At 50.7% G+C, this 15,440-nt stretch overlaps 1 protein-coding gene across 1 annotated transcript; it reads left to right on the top strand.

Moving 5' to 3' along the window:
• On the top strand, positions 837-12,812 carry SPRY4 (sprouty RTK signaling antagonist 4). The gene is made up of 2 exons (XM_021410645.1): positions 837-1,002; positions 10,570-12,812. The coding sequence occupies exon 2, from the start codon at positions 10,616-10,618 to the stop codon at positions 11,507-11,509; it is 894 nt and encodes a 297-aa protein (XP_021266320.1). The 5' UTR covers positions 837-1,002; positions 10,570-10,615; the 3' UTR covers positions 11,510-12,812.

Below are 15,440 nucleotides of genomic sequence, written 5' to 3'. Positions count from 1 at the left end.
GGCCATTCTGCACCAGCTGAGAATTGAGGGAGGTTCTCCATTTGCTGAATAGGATCTGAAGCACGGCGCACAATCAGGGCCAGGTTTGCAGGGGAGCCCCACACCTACCAGCAAGCAGCTATTGTTTGCTGAAGATCATTTGAAAACCTGACCCGGGGGCTGCCTTACACCGCATCCAGCGGAGCTGACAGCAAGCTCCGCAAGGAAACAGCTGCAAAGCTGAGAGCAGCACCGTAACGCCTCGCTTCCATCGGGCGGGACCACGTCTTGGTGACTCGGTGCGAACTGCACAGCTCTGCCCTTTTTCTTCTCAAAGGAGAAGAGCCATAAAATAAATCCACACGCCACATATGCAACGCAAACGTAGCCGCAGCTTTTCCTTGTTTTTCCACGTCGATGGTGCCAGCACAACACGCAAGCTGCTATGTACGAGCAGGAGGAGCTGCGTGTGCGGTGCCACCGCAGCGGGCCCGCAGCTCGAGCAGGACGGCTGCCCCCGACCCCGCTCCGCGCCCAGAGATGTGGGGGTGCCAGGGCTGCCGCTGCCCCCCCTCCCTAAGCCGCCGTTACCTTCAGCCCGGGCAGGGGGCGCGGTACGTGCGCAGCTGTCACCGCCTGCCCTCCATTCACAAAAAAAAAAAGGAAAAAAAAAAATAGCGGGGGAGGGGGACGCGCAAACAGCGAGCGAGAGCCGTATCCGTCCTCCGCGCCTCGCAGCCAGTCCCTCTCCAGCCCCCCATTCATAAAAGGGAGCCGAGCATGCGCCGTGGCGCCTCGGTGCCCACCCATTCATAGAGTAGGGAGGCTGCGCCTGCGCAGAGGGGGCCGCTGCCCTCCCATTCATAAAATAGCCATTTTCCCAGGCAGCGGCTTTGCAGCACCGCGGCGGAGCGGGGGCAGCGGAGCCGCTGTCAGAGCCGCGCTCGCAGCTCCGCGCTCTCAGCCCCGGTCCCGGCGGGCTCCGCTCGCGGCGCAGAGATGCTCCTGGCCGGGCTCCCTCGGGTAAGTGCGGGCTCTGCGCTCGGGGGAAACGTTACGTGGATTTAACTGGGAAAAATCTAAGCTTGCTCCCCGAGGGAAAATCTCGCACTCCTTCTAGATGGATTTGTCCGTCCCCTTAGAGATCGCTGATCGCAAGCGTATTCTGCACCGTGACTTTTCTAACAGCAATTATCTGTAATTATATACAGTGGAGAGCTGCCTGGTGCTCCCCGATCCAGAGGAGACTTTACATTCTGAAGAAATCTCCCGTTTCCTGCAGAATTTACATTTCTGATCCTGTAATTCTTATTTATGCCTCTCTTCTACGTTCTCCCAACATCTGCATTCAGGGGCTGGCTGTGGCAGGCAGCGCTGGCCCTGCTTGCGGCACGGTGATTCGCAGGGCTTCTCTACCAGAGCAAGACTTCTCTCCCTGGTGATGGGGTGTCCTCTTCTCCTTTCTCCTCAGAAAAAGGGTCATAAATGCGTGGTCACTTGGGCTGATAAATAAGAATTGGGTGTTTCTTGCTTTGGAATATGAACGCTATTTTTACATGTTTCCTCTCTTTTCTGAAGCCCTCCGTCTTGTTAGTGACATGGAGTTCTGAGCTGTCTCCATGACAGGACACTCCAGAGATCAGGCACTGGTGTGTCAGGTCTCTCCTGTGTGACCTTTGCTCTTCAGCATTTCATTTCACACAACTGTCTTTTTTTTTTTTTTTCCTTTTGGCCTTACTGCCTTATTCCATCATCGTTCTGTTCCCTGTTTTGCTGAGCACTTGGCTACTTCAGTGTTAAATCTGAATGGATTCTATATTTTAAAGGCTAAATAAGCAATAAAAATGTGTGTACAGAATCATTTCATAAAGGTACATGGAATATGTTGTAGATGGAGGGGAAATGTGTCTAGGCTGCTCTTCTCTACCAACTGCGTAGCAGAGATAAGCCAGGATTTTATTTTCTGGTACCAGTCCCGGCATCACAGGAGAAAGGCAAGCCTAGAGACGACATGTTCTGAAAATTCATTATCAGAAAGGGAATGGAAAAAACAGACGGGGCATATAAAAGGCACAAAGGTCTTGGAGGAAAGCGGGACTGGAAATGCAGACCTTGGAAATGACAGTGCAAATGAATATCAGCATTAATCAGCAGAAGGAAAAAGCGTCATGCTTTTTCCTCGAGTGACCAAGAGATGGGTCTCATTTCTGGATTTATATCCTTTATGGATTCAACTTTTGCTTTAAAGGGTGAAGGAAAGAAAGGCAGAGAACTGGAAAGGCATCACCAATTAATCCAGAGCAGAAAAGGCATGTTCTAGATTCTGAAAAACTTCTCCAGCTGCTGCCATTCTTTCAAAGCATGCTAAGGGTGCAAGATGTCAAAAAATCAGCTTAGAAACTGTTGTTTAATTAGGTAGAGAGAAATGCAGCTTTCCCAGTATCGAGGCTTCCCCCCTCCTCTTTATTTTGGGTTGAAGAATAAAGTTACAATTTGTGCACTGAATCACAATGATCTTGATGACTAGCTTCCCCCTTCTCCGTATAAAAATGAATGATAGCAGGAGGAGGGGTTGTTCTCAGTTATTGGAACCCCACTGGGGATGTCTCATTGATAAATGTGCCATTTTCCATGGGCTACTGTTTTTCTGTTGCTAGAAAGGACTCTATATTGCTATTGTAAAATTAAATGGACTATTTCTGAGTGCTGCAGTGCTTTTGAAATCCTGTGCGAGGTATGTGCATGGCAGAAATTATTTGCTCTCCTCCAGAAACAGCAAAACAAAAGCTGTTTTTATGGAATCATGACTAATTCCCGGATCACGCTGGGAAATGCTAGGTCTCCAAAAGCAATCTCCCCCCAACCACCTCACAAATAAAATTATAATCTCTCTTCAGTGAAATGAAATTCACCACCTTTGCAACACTACAGCAGTAATTAGTTGACAGCTCTGATGGTTTTCCAAATAGTGACCATAAAAGCCTAACGTTCATTAATCACAGTGCTGTGCGATTTTCCAGATTCAGCCCTATCCTTAAATTTGCCTTTTTATAGGCAAGCAGTCATGCAAGTGTTGCTTGTTTATTCTTTTTCAATGCAATACGACAACATTATGTCAGATAATAAAATCCTTATAATACGGTCATCATTTAGTACCATTAGCTTAATAGATCACATCTGAACTCAGTTTTTTGGCCTTAAAATAAATGTTCTTATCCAATAAAAGGCCTTTACTGAGAAATTTGAGTCCCTGGAGATCTGAATGTTCACGGGCCAGAATGTGCTTTATTCACTCACACCATAGGAACAGACTCGAGCTGGACAGAGACAGCTTCTTGGAAGTCTACGGCTCTCATTTCCCAGCTCCTGAATCTCCCAGCTCTGGCAAGAGTGCAGCGTCTCCTTTTAAAAATGGCAGACTTCCCCAATAAGCTTTCTAATTTTTTTTTCCTTCTTACTAGTAGAGAAAATTCTAGCTGTCCTCAGGTAGATAAGGCTGTTAAGCGGGGAAAAAAGAATCAGTTCCAATATTGTGTTAATGTTAATACACGCTTCACGGAAAAGAGCTTTTTTTAAATCTGATTTTAAAGAATTCACCTCTTAACTCAAAATTTAGGCAGAAAAGTCAGTCTTAATGAACTCCAGCATCACATATTGCTCTGAATCACACGTTTACAACATGCTTACCAAGGGGCCTCCTCTAGCTCTAAGCGCAGCCCTCCCTCATTAAAAGCTTTTATTGAACCTTTTGACTTGGGGCAGCAGCAGCGCATCCCCTGGCACTGCAGAGGTCTGGGTGAGAAGTGTCCTTAATGCCACCCAAAGGCCATGGCACAACTGTCCCCTTGCAGCTCCCTGTGCTGGAGCTCGGGCTGCGTGTCCCACCTCCCCGTGCTCCAGGAGGAGGCACTCAGCACAGGCTGCTCCCCCATCACCCACCAGGGCTGGGCTCTGCCTACACTGCACCGCGTTGTGCGCGTGCCCTGCTGCGCCCCGTGGGTCTCCCCTCTCTGAGTCCTGCTTCGTGGCGAGGATGACTCTGGGCCTGGGACCCCTGGCTCTGCCTGCAGCCCATCCCAGGGGCTCTCTCTCTGCCCACGCCCTCAGCCAGGAGCTGAGAAAGAGCTGGCAGCTGCAGAAGGCAGCACCTTTGCACTTGCCCCAGAGCACCATGGCTGTGATGAACACTTTCTGGATAAGATTTTCTAGACTATATAACCAAACAACCAAACAACATAGAAGAGAGAATAAAGGCATGGATATCCTAAAAGTGGTGATAAATTAGAGGAAGGACCATTTTACACAGGTTGCCATTAATTCTGAACAGTGCCAATTTGCTCAGGCCTTGGAATATATATGGCCTCCCTTGACAGCAAGCTGCTTCAGAGTATATTGTTTTCAATTATGACAGTTTCTTTGTATTCAGATGCATCTATAAAGATATTGTTGTGGGTTTTTTTATTCTCTTCCTTTTGAGACATTTCTGTCTCAAAATATCATATATCCCATTAGAGCAAAGAAAACAAGCAAATTTCCACAGTGCATTTGCTGCCACTGTCGCTACAAATGTTTTAATCTCCATTAGACGACTGTCACTTTTCTCCGAGAGAATGGAATTCAGCATGTACGTGGATAACAGCAGGTCTAAGAACAATAGCCAGGAGGAGGTGCAGCCCAGCTGCTGGGCAACAAGATGCAAGGACTTCTTTGCCATCACCGAGCCACAGCAGCACACCAGGGCATTGCTGAAGCCCCTGGAAGGCTCTCCCTGCCAGCAGTCAGGATTTACCCTTTAATTTTTCTGCAGTAATTTCCCCATCCCTTCCTCACAAAAGCTTGTGATGCTTCCCACTTTGGAAACATCTTGGAAAATAGCGATAAAGCTCTTATTGATCTTCCCACCCGATGTCATTGTGGTAAGGCGCCTCAGGGGCGGCTGCACAGACCCCATGGGCCCAGCATCTCCAGCCCGACAGGACAGGTCTGGGCTCAGCAGAGGCACGAGCTAAGGAACAGCACAGTGCCAGCAGTCCCAGTGGAAATCTTGCTTAGGAAGAAGTCAAGTGACCCCTGATCTTCTGCCCTTTATAAGCTGTGAGTGCCGGGAGTTTTTGGAGGCTACACTTCCCCTGTGCTCATAACAGACCCCAAGCAGCCCCTCTGGGCTCTTCTTTTCTATCGTGTTTAAGGCTGAGCCCAGATGTGAGCACAGTGGCATTTGCATGTTGAAGATCTCACGTCCTCCAGCAATGGCTGGGGCAGAGCATTGTGCCCTGTGCGGTGCTGGCCGGCTCGCAGAGCACGTTTTCCTCTTTTCCTGCTGATTTCAGTGGACGGGGCACTGAGGGGTTTCAGGCTCACACCAGTGCTTCCCCAAGCCCAACCTGGCAACGCTGCTTCCACACAGGCCCCGATTCCGGACACCAGAAGTCCTTCACTGTCACTATTTGTTTGTTACCACGCATCTATAGCTTGTTAAACGTATGAGGCCATATTAGAACCATTAAGTAATAAGTAATTGAGACAGTTATGAACAACATGCACGTCTGCACTCATTAAATATGTACTTCAGGTTCCTTTTTGTTTTTCAGTAACTGGAAGACAAGTTATCCCACACCACTTTGAAAATGAAAATACCAGAACCTTATAGCTTTCAATTGCAGAAATGGCTCCGAGTACATTAATGGGAATGAGCTTTCCTGTGGGTTATTATGGCTTTCTCACAGCATTGCCCACAAGGATGTCGCTTTCCCTAACATTATGTAGGCAAGTCCAAAATCCTATTAAAACATAAGAACACTTTTGTTTCAACTTCTTTTGACAAAAGAAAGAATCTTGCGAAAGTTTTGAGTCTGAAAACAACCACCAAAAGGCTTCAAAACACCCACTGGTTTCCTACAACTCGAGGATTTGTAATTATCCTGTATAATAGGCATTTTAAATGGGCAATACCCAATCGGAGAGATGAAATGAGAACAACAGCACATTTACAGAGCCTGCTCTCTGAATCCAGCACAGATCCTATGGAAGGGAATATATTTTGACTTCAGAATGGGATGTGGCGAGCAGCCCCGCGGCTCCTGGATGCCATGGGGGGAGAGATTTTCTCTACATGGGACTGTGTTGATGTTTCTGCTTTGAAAAGAGCTTCATTGTTTTACCTAGCTCCGAAGAATGAATAAATCCCAATGCAAGAACATACACATGAATTTTCCTTCCTGTTGCCTACTTACAGAAAATTGCCTGTACAATTGCATCCAGTGAATTTGTGCCCACGTTAATGTTATAATATGTTTGCAATTACTGATGATCAAAGGTTAACCAATTTTGTTTACAAGTATTGTGTATGGCATATTTTCCTCAGAATTAAAATGCTACTTCCAGTCAGACTGAATTAGTGCAATGGATTACAAAGGCACTACAGCAAGTTTCATAGCTTTTATGAAGTTACGGCGCTCAAGTATCTTGAATCTCCTATTCCACTTGATTATTTCGTCCATTTTTCTTTTTTGCTCTCCTCAGTCTACTATTTTCTCTAAACACAACATCTCATTGCACTAAATCCATTCAATCCAAGCAATTAATTCAGTATCTCTGAACGTTACCTAACCGACGCTGCCAGAAGGAACTGTTCCCAAAGCCAGCAGCACAAACCGCAGGGCCCAGCTGGCTGCTCTGAGCTCAGGTCTTTGAGCCAAGGTACCCTCTGTCAGCTCTTGTCCTTTGACAAGGGCTTAAGTTCAGCCAGGTCACCAGTTGGGTGGGAGTTGTGGTGCAGCAGGAGCTGCAGGTTTAGGAACCGCTTCGTGCAGCAATGCCATCCTCGCTGGTGAGCGCCCGTGCACAGGGTGCTCCTGGCAGGGATGAAGGAAGGGCACGGTGTCCCCCTCCTGGAACAGGAACAAGTGGATGTCATATTTCTGCCTCCCCAGGAGCTACCTGGTATCCCCATACATCCCTGCAGGCTGACCGCCTTTCAAAAGCAGACTCATCAGATCGTTCCAGTCATCCTGGAATTGTTGCAGACTGGTTGCAGCCGTGTTTTTCCCCCTGGGGAACACAATAACCAAAAAAGGCCAAGTGCTGATGCCTTCGGGGTGTCCCAGGGCAGGATGTGAGTGTACCCAGGCAGGCACACCTCAGCCTGCAAGAATTCATGGGAGCAGTTTGACTCTCAGCTTGCTCCTGGTCCAGCACAAGCCCTTAACCTGAGAGCTCCCTGGGATCCGTCTCCTGCAGTACAGCCACAGCAGCCCAGTACCCCTCACTGTGCTGCACATTTCTCCAAGCTCAGCCTGCTAATGGCTGGCAGTAGGACTGACTGATGCCCACCACCACCTCCAAAATCCTTCTTTTCCTAGGATGTGGGCACCAGGCTGAAAGCAGCTCGAGGAAAGACATTGCTTAAGAGATGTGCCAGTGACAGAATGCAAAAACGGAAACAAGTGCAACATAAGCTGTCATCATTGTTCCCAGAGACAGACCCCATAGGCAGGCCCAACACCCAGCTCAGAGCCGGAGACGGATGACCTGGATCTGTCACCAGCAATCTCACTGCACCGCTGAGACCTCTGCCAGCAAGGCCACAGCAGCAGCGTAGTCATAGTCCTTGGAAAATCCCATAAATATCAGCGGTGTGCCTTGTTGACGTGTAGCTCGTGAAGCGAGAGCAGCTAACTGTGGAATGCTCTGCTCAGCTGCGGGGACTGGGCAGAAGGGAGGGACCGAGCGGGGCCCTGGCACCAAACTGGGGAGTGTGAAAGCGTGGTGTCTGAAAGCTGAGCTGCTGCAAGACAGACATAGTCTAGAACAGGGGTCAGGTAATTAGGAGGACTGGATCTCATCAGCATCCAGAGGCTTTATCTGAGAGGATCCTGAGCCCAAACACCCGTGGGCTCTGCCCCTGCAAGCATTTTTTCCTCTTTGAAGGACAATTTGATGCAGTATTATAATGAAAAAAAGATGATGAATCATTTTCTGCATTAACTATCCTTAAGTGGGGTACTTCGTGCAGGGTTCATCTCCTTCCTGTGATAATTAACTCTGAAATCCTGATTAGCATTATCTTCTGAAGTCTTCCTGCACACGGCTGTGTCTGAGCACGCGGCACTGCTGGTTTGGGAGTGACACACTCACTGCCTGTGGCTGCCCATTAACGTGATGATATAAATTCACACGACACCATGGCTAGTGCTGGGCCACTGCTGGCCACATAGCACCAAAGCTGATGGAAACAGACCCTTTTGGATGCCGCAGTCAGTGGCACAGAGTGCCGTTAGCACCATGGGCCAGAGCTGCTGTCCAGGGGGAGTCAGCATCAGGTCAGACCGCGCGGCCAGAGGAGCGGGACAAACTGCACTGCTCAGCACAGCACACCTCAAAGTAAATGATCTACAGATCCAGTCTGAACCTCCCACGGGCCGACCAAACTCCAGAGACCATAGGAAGCAAGGCTGAACCCAACCGGAGCACAGAGCCGCACGCAAGGGGTTATCCCAGAGTTCCGGGGAGCTGAGGAAGGCAGCACTGCTGGCAGCAGGAAGGACAGAGCAGCACAGCACAGCACCGCTCCGCTCACCGCTTCCTTCCATTACCTCCTGGCTCTCAGCAGCTCAGCTGCACAGACTCCCCCATCCAGCACAGCTGCCCCCCCTCAGAAAACAGAAACAGCTGTGAAACCACGGCCTTCCTGCAAGCACAGCGCCCAGGGACAGAACGCACCGTGTCGCTGAGCTCAGACTTGCAGCAAGTGTTTTTTTTTGTTTTTTTTTTTTTTTTTAAGTGACGCAGGATTCTGATGCCCAAAAGAATATTGCATTTTTTCCCCCTCCGCATTCCCCACACTTGTCAGAATCATCGCTTATTTTTTACTTTTGAAATGTGGCAATTAGGAAATAGATGCTTTAAAAGCTCTCGTTGCCAGAGCGTCCATGAATAATGAAATAAAAAATCTGGATGAATGACTGAGACCCAGCAGAGAATTCCAACCAGCGAAGAGGAACAGCACCAAGGCTGCATGACAACAAGCACCGCTGCTGGCAGACAGAGCGCTCTGTCCCCTCGTGCCGTGCCACGCGCTGCCCGCACGCTGGGTCTCCCCCTGCAGCCATGGGAGCCCATCTCCCATGGATTGCAGCCACACTGGTCTGTTCACAGCCCCTCCAATGTCAAGAGATCCATCAAAGCAACCATTTGCAAAGATAACAGCAGGCTCTAGTAACATTTTTCCCTTTCGCTTTGCAAAAACGCGTAGTTGCTCATGCTCCAATTATTGCAGTTGTTCTACATTTTTGGGGGGGATGTACTTGTACAAGAACACAGATACATTTACTCTCAGTCATGCACTCCTGGTACACCACGCTGATCGCTGCAGTCGGACCCAGCTTCCTCCTGACTCCTTTCAGGCCGTACAGACTGCCGTAGCACTGAGGCATTTCACACTGTTGGAAAAGGCTAATTTATTTGCCTGAACACAAACAACTGGAAATGCCTTTGGCAGTTCCCCGTTTCCTTTTTCTTGACACCAAAGCCTTTCCCCTCCTGCAACTCGCTCCGAAGCTTTACTCACCGCTTCTTTAAACCGATCTCCAACATTATATTATTGATGAATAAAGGTCACCCAGCGAGGAAATGGCACATCTACTAGAAAACAATGTGCACTTTCTAAATTTGAACCGAGTAGTTTCCGCTCTTTGATTTAAGTTTAGTTACTTCCTGTGGTTTCTTGTCCTACGCTGCTGTTGAATCTTTGGATCTCCTCCAGGATAAATTGCACTCTTTCAATGAAATTAGAAACTGTAGCAACAGAGGGCTCAGCTAGCGGAGCTGGTAAACAGCGCTCAAACCAAATATTAGCGTGCTCGGTGTTTTGAAGAAGAGCCCAAGACCTGCGGGAGGTGACGCAGCGCAGCCCCAGCTGGCTGCATGCTCCCCAGCCCCCCCCCCCCCCCCCCCCCCCCCACCCTGCTCTCGTGGTGTTGCACAACCAGGGAGCTGCTGAGCGAGAGCTTCCTCCTCCTGCAGGAGGGATGAAAGCAGCCTTAAACCAACAGCTCCTGGGGGGGATGAATGCTTCCTGAGGCAGAGATGTGCTCCCACAGCTGATGCAGAGCCTGGGTTATGGGGGCAAGATTTACGTCCCATGCTCCAGTGAGGTTTTGTGCCTATGAGCCACTCTTGCATCACGTGCTGGGGGTCGTTGTCAACTGAGGAAAGTGCGCAGACCCAGATAAGTCATTTCAAGCAGTTTGCTGACAAAAAACATGTGAATGTACACCAGTAACCCTGAATTCCCACTGGAAAAAATGAGAAACAAGCATTGGAAAGCATGCAGTGATGGTGCCCTATCTGGGCCGATGTCACTTATGGCCAAGGGTACGGAAAGGGAAAGAATAGCCAAGAAAGCGATGCACTTTGCACCTGGGCAAGCACGATGACTCCCTTCGCCATGACTTACAGACTTTCTAAGAGCTTTTACATGACAACGAGCCACTGCATTGAGCCCTGTTTGGGCTAGGGTTGCAGGATAACTCAATAACAACACGCTCTTTGTCTCCCCCATCCCTTTTCTGTCTTTTCTCCTCCCCCCAGGACACCTAAGAGCATATTTCTCACCAGTGCCCAGGCTGCTTTATCAATGGAGCCCCGGATTCCGCACAACATCACTGTCGTCCCCAACTCTGTGATGGTCCAGCCCCTGCTGGACAGCCGGATCCCCTACGGGAGGCTGCAGCACCCGCTCACCATCCTGCCCATCGACCAGATGAAGACAACCCACATAGAGAACGACTACACTGACAACCCCACTGCTCCCCCCCCAGCAGCCCCCAAGCGGCCCCGGGGTCCCCACGAAGCGGCCCCGAGCCAGGCGCTGCGCTGCGAGCAGGACGTCACCCACCCCTGGATCTCGTTCAACGGGCGCCCCAGCTCCATCAGCAGCAGCAGCAGCACCTCATCCGACCAAAGGCTCTTGGACCACATGGCCCCCGCGCCCGTGGCTGAGCAGTCCTCACCCAGGGCGGTGCGCATCCAGCCCAAAGCGATCCACTGCAAACCCCTGGACCTGAAGGAACCGGTGTCTCAGGAACTGGACAAGCACTTTCTGCTGTGCGAAGCCTGTGGGAAATGCAAGTGTAAGGAGTGCGCCCTGCCCCGGACTCTGCCGTCATGCTGGGTGTGCAACCAGGCGTGCCTCTGCTCGGCTCAGAGCCTGGTCAACTACTCCACCTGCATGTGTCTGGTCAAGGGCGTCTTCTACCACTGCACCAACGAGGACGACGAAGGCACGTGTGCCGACCACCCCTGCTCCTGCTCCCAGTCCAACTGCTGCGCCCGCTGGGCCTTCATGAGCGCCGTGTCGCTGGTGCTGCCCTGCCTGCTCTGCTACCTGCCCGCCACCGGCTGCGTCAAGCTGTCCCAGTGCTGCTACGACCGCCTGCGCCGGCCCGGGTGCAGGTGCAAGAACACAAACAGTGTCATGTGTAAGGCATTGCCCGAGAGCAAAGCCAGCAGGGCTGAGAAGCCCTTTTGATAGTTTGGGAAGGCGGGAGGGGGGAGGATGCTCCCCATGGGGCAGAGTTGGGTTTTTTCGTAACCTGTGTTCTGAGTATAACACGAGCCTTTCACCTCCAGAGAAAGCAGAAGCAACTATTTCTACAAATAGAAGCACTTGGGGTCAGTCAGGGTTTTGGAACTGGTCAGCATTTAACTTCATAGGGCCAAAGGAGGAATCTGAATCACTCAGAGCAAAGTCTGCAAACCCACATACAACGTGATACACAGCACGACACGCAGCTACTCACCATGCCCACTGCAAGGACCCGCAGCTACTCACCCACCAGAGCACCGGCACACACAGCATCCACCGCTGCTTGCAGAACACTGCCCTTGGCTGACAGCCAGCACAGGGTTCTTGTTTTCTCCCCTCCCAAGCCCCAGTCACTCCCTGTTGCAGGTGGAGGCAGTGCTCCCACCCCTCCCTGCCCACCTGCTCCATTATCAGGGCCACCTGTGCGCAGCAAACCCTTCCCTCAAGCTTTCTGCCTCCCTCAGAGGGTCTGAACCAGAAGTAGACACACAGCACAGTGCTCTGTTGTGTGCCCACCTGCTTGTGTTGCTTTGGAGCAGAACAGGGGGACATGTCCGGGACATGTCCTGACATCGCACTGCTCTGCCCCAATCTGTAGCACCAGGTTTCATCCCACTGAATGCTGATTTTACACCAACAGCACACACCTGCCCTAAAAGGTTCAAATCCCATTTCCCTGCCATGTGCTTGCTTCCAGGTGCTGGAGCAAAAGCAGTGTTAACCCAGTCCGTGAAGTTCACATATTGTGTATTTGTTTCTCTAAAATCCTCAACCCACAAAGTCTGAAGTGCAGGATACATGTAGGTGTATTTGTATAAGGCCATCACCCAGTACCTCCTCTCCTGGGGCAAGCTCTTTGCTCGTTAGATATTCATTTTTTTTCATCCTGGGGGAGGATGGCACTTGCGTGCATCACGTCCCATTCCCCCATTTCTATTGCTGCTGTTCAGCTTTTACATCCCCTGTACAAAAGCAGAGAATGCTTCTAACATTTATTTTAGCATAAACAAATGCTTGGGAAAGCCAGGGAGGGACAGGAGCACCTGTAAAGGATTTGCCTGTGGTGTTCAGTGAGAGAAGCGCTCGCACTGGGGGGCTGTGCTCCCTGGAGCAGTGGTAACCCCATTGCTCTGGCAGCTGCGAGGTGCTGACTAACCACATTTCCCCAAGCACGCAATGCTGTCCTAAGCGGGTAGGTACTAGTTGCATGCTGAAAACGGATCCAGTCTATCTTTTCTCTTTATTTTTTTAATTAGAGGAAATTTCCTCAGTAAATGCACAGCAGTGACAGCGAAATGTCATTCCTAATTAGCAAAGCAATAGGCAGAGCTCGGGCAGCGTTTCCAGGAGTGCCATTTGCTCGGCTGCAATGCAGTTCCTGCGTAGGGGTTGGCAGGAGCGTGCTGATGGGAGGTCTGGTGTCTTTTGTTTTAGGAATCCGTTTACCTTGGATGACTTGGGGTATGGTTAAGTTTAATTGTGGATATTTAATGAATGGTGAATTCTAAAAAAAGCTTTTATATTTATAATATTTGCTGGCTTGTATATGATAAACTGTAGGAAAAGGGGCACGTCTGTTACCAGATACCAATTCCTATGGTTTATCCTTGTATTGAACATATGGGGACACCAGAAAGAAGGAAGCAGGTGGGGCTGTACATATTATCTTGCACAAATGAGAGGGGAAAAGGTAAAAGGCAAAGCAGCCCCTGGCTAGCTGAACTGTTGGTTGAATATATAAAGTATATGTATTTAATAATAGAAATAATTTCCCTAAGATACAATCAGGCCAGAAAATGCAGCAGGAGGGGCAGCTGCTATGGGAGCATACGCAGTAGCCAAATGGCCTCTACCTACAGGTCTCCCCTTTTTGACCCTCTGTCCTTGGCTGTTCCTGGGGGGTCTGTACCAAAAATCTGCAATAGCAGTTCCCATTGGTAGCTGTATGGTTCCTGCCAGCAAATGCAACGTCGGTGTGGTCACCACTGTGCCAACCCCGTGCCGTGCACGTGCCCGCCCCGTTCCCCAGTGCAACGAGGCTTCCGCTCCTTCTACCTTCATTGTACATAGTTGTAAACTATTTCTCTGTTGGTTTCTTTTAATATATAAGTCCCGCTATGATGTAAGCCCACCACTTGCTGGAAGACTGTAACGTGTTTGTGGATGTGTTAGAGCAGTGGTCGATGTAGCAGTGCCCCCCACCCCGCGACCCCGCCAGCTCCGCAGCTCGGGGCAGCTCGGGCTCAGAGGCAATAAGGTCCTCGTTTCCCCTCCTTCCCCATCCCGATGCCTCCGTTCCCCTTTTCCTCTGACGGTACTTGGGTCTCGTGCCACCCCCAGGCCCCGCAGGCGCAGGCATGGGCTGCGCTGCCTCTCGCAGAGCGTTACCCGAAATCCCTGCTCGGTGACTGCTGCCCGGTGCCGTGCGACCCACGGGGAATGCTGCAGCAGCGGCCGCAGCCATCGGGGCTCACAGCCCCCGGTGCCAGGAGCCACCAGGTCCCCACCACCCCCCCCCCACCCCTGTGCTGAGGGAGGCCCCCCCGCCCCGTTAGCGTCCCGCCACACGTGCACCCTGAGAAGCCACCACAGAAGGTTTTTCTTTGTATAGAATATTTATTTTGAAGCTCTATTTTAATAGTATTTATTTTAGAAAGTCTACTATTGTAAGAGTTCTTCTGTTTGTGAAGAAAAAAAAGCAAGTACTGATGAATGTACTGATCTAGAAATTATATATATATATAAATATATATTGTTAAATATATAAGTGGCTGTTGTGGTTTGTCTATAAAAAATATATATATCTGAAGAATGTTTGCAGCAATTATTCTAAAATTAGGAGTGGTGAGCAGCCCCAGGTGACAGCCCGGGGGCTCGGCCCCGCTCCCATCCATCGCGGTGCTGGGAGAACCAGAGCAGGGGAGCTCCTGGCTCTGCCTGCTCTCAGGAGCAGTTCTCTCTTTCCCTTCCAACACGTGCTGAGAAGTTTGGGTTGCAGTCCAGCAATGCCTTCCACAAAGCTGAAGCTCGACCCTTCGCTTGAATATTTGGCTGGAGATTAAAAACCAAGTCAGCAGCACCGATCCTACAAAGCCCCCCCAGCCCTTCAGCCCCATTCCCCGCTGCTCTGTTCTCATTTCCAGGCTGTGCACAATGGCAGCGGGATGGGGACAGGCTCAGGGGAAAGCCCAGAGGGCTCTGCACTGCCTCTGCCTCCATCCAACACCCATAAAACAGCATATGCCTGGTCTCAGGCAGGTGCCATCTTCCCAATGCCTGAGGCTGCAGGAAGAGGGACATGGATGTCCTGCTCCATGGGATCTCTGGCACCTTGTCCTGCACAGAGCAGTGCGAGCCCCTGCAGCCCCACGCAGAGCACAGCCTCGGCCAGGCTCAGCCTGGAGACCTCCTGAGGCTGCCAGGGCGTAACCACCAAAACGCAGCGGTTGTGACCAACTGAGCTAAGGGCTGTTGGCTTTCTTTCCCTAACTGGAGCTGGTCCAGTGGTCGAAGTACTGGTCAGTACATACAGCATGAGAGAAACATGACAGCACACAGGAGAGGGCAGCGGTGCGGCCTACCTATCCCAGTCAGCACAGAGATTGGGGTTGCTGCAGAGAAATCCCAATTGTCTGCATGAAGCTTCTGCTCCCCATCACCTTCCCGAACACCCTGGGTCTTTCCATCCCATCTGCAGGGAGCCCCAGGCAGATGGCCTCCCACCACCAACTCTGAGACGCAGACATCTCCTTGGGTAGAGACCCAGCAGGGAGCAAAGTTAAACTGGGGGCTTCAGAAGAACGGGCTCCAGTTCCAGGCAGCGCGTTGCCCAGTGCCAGCTCACCGAACCCGACCCGTGCCCTGTCCCCAGCAG

The sequence above is a fragment of the Numida meleagris genome, chromosome 12 (genome assembly GCF_002078875.1).
Source record: "Numida meleagris isolate 19003 breed g44 Domestic line chromosome 12, NumMel1.0, whole genome shotgun sequence".
Classification (NCBI taxonomy): Eukaryota; Metazoa; Chordata; class Aves; order Galliformes; family Numididae; genus Numida; species Numida meleagris.
The sequence above is the reverse complement of the archived record's forward strand: the minus strand, read 5'-3'. Positions and strand labels throughout refer to the sequence as shown.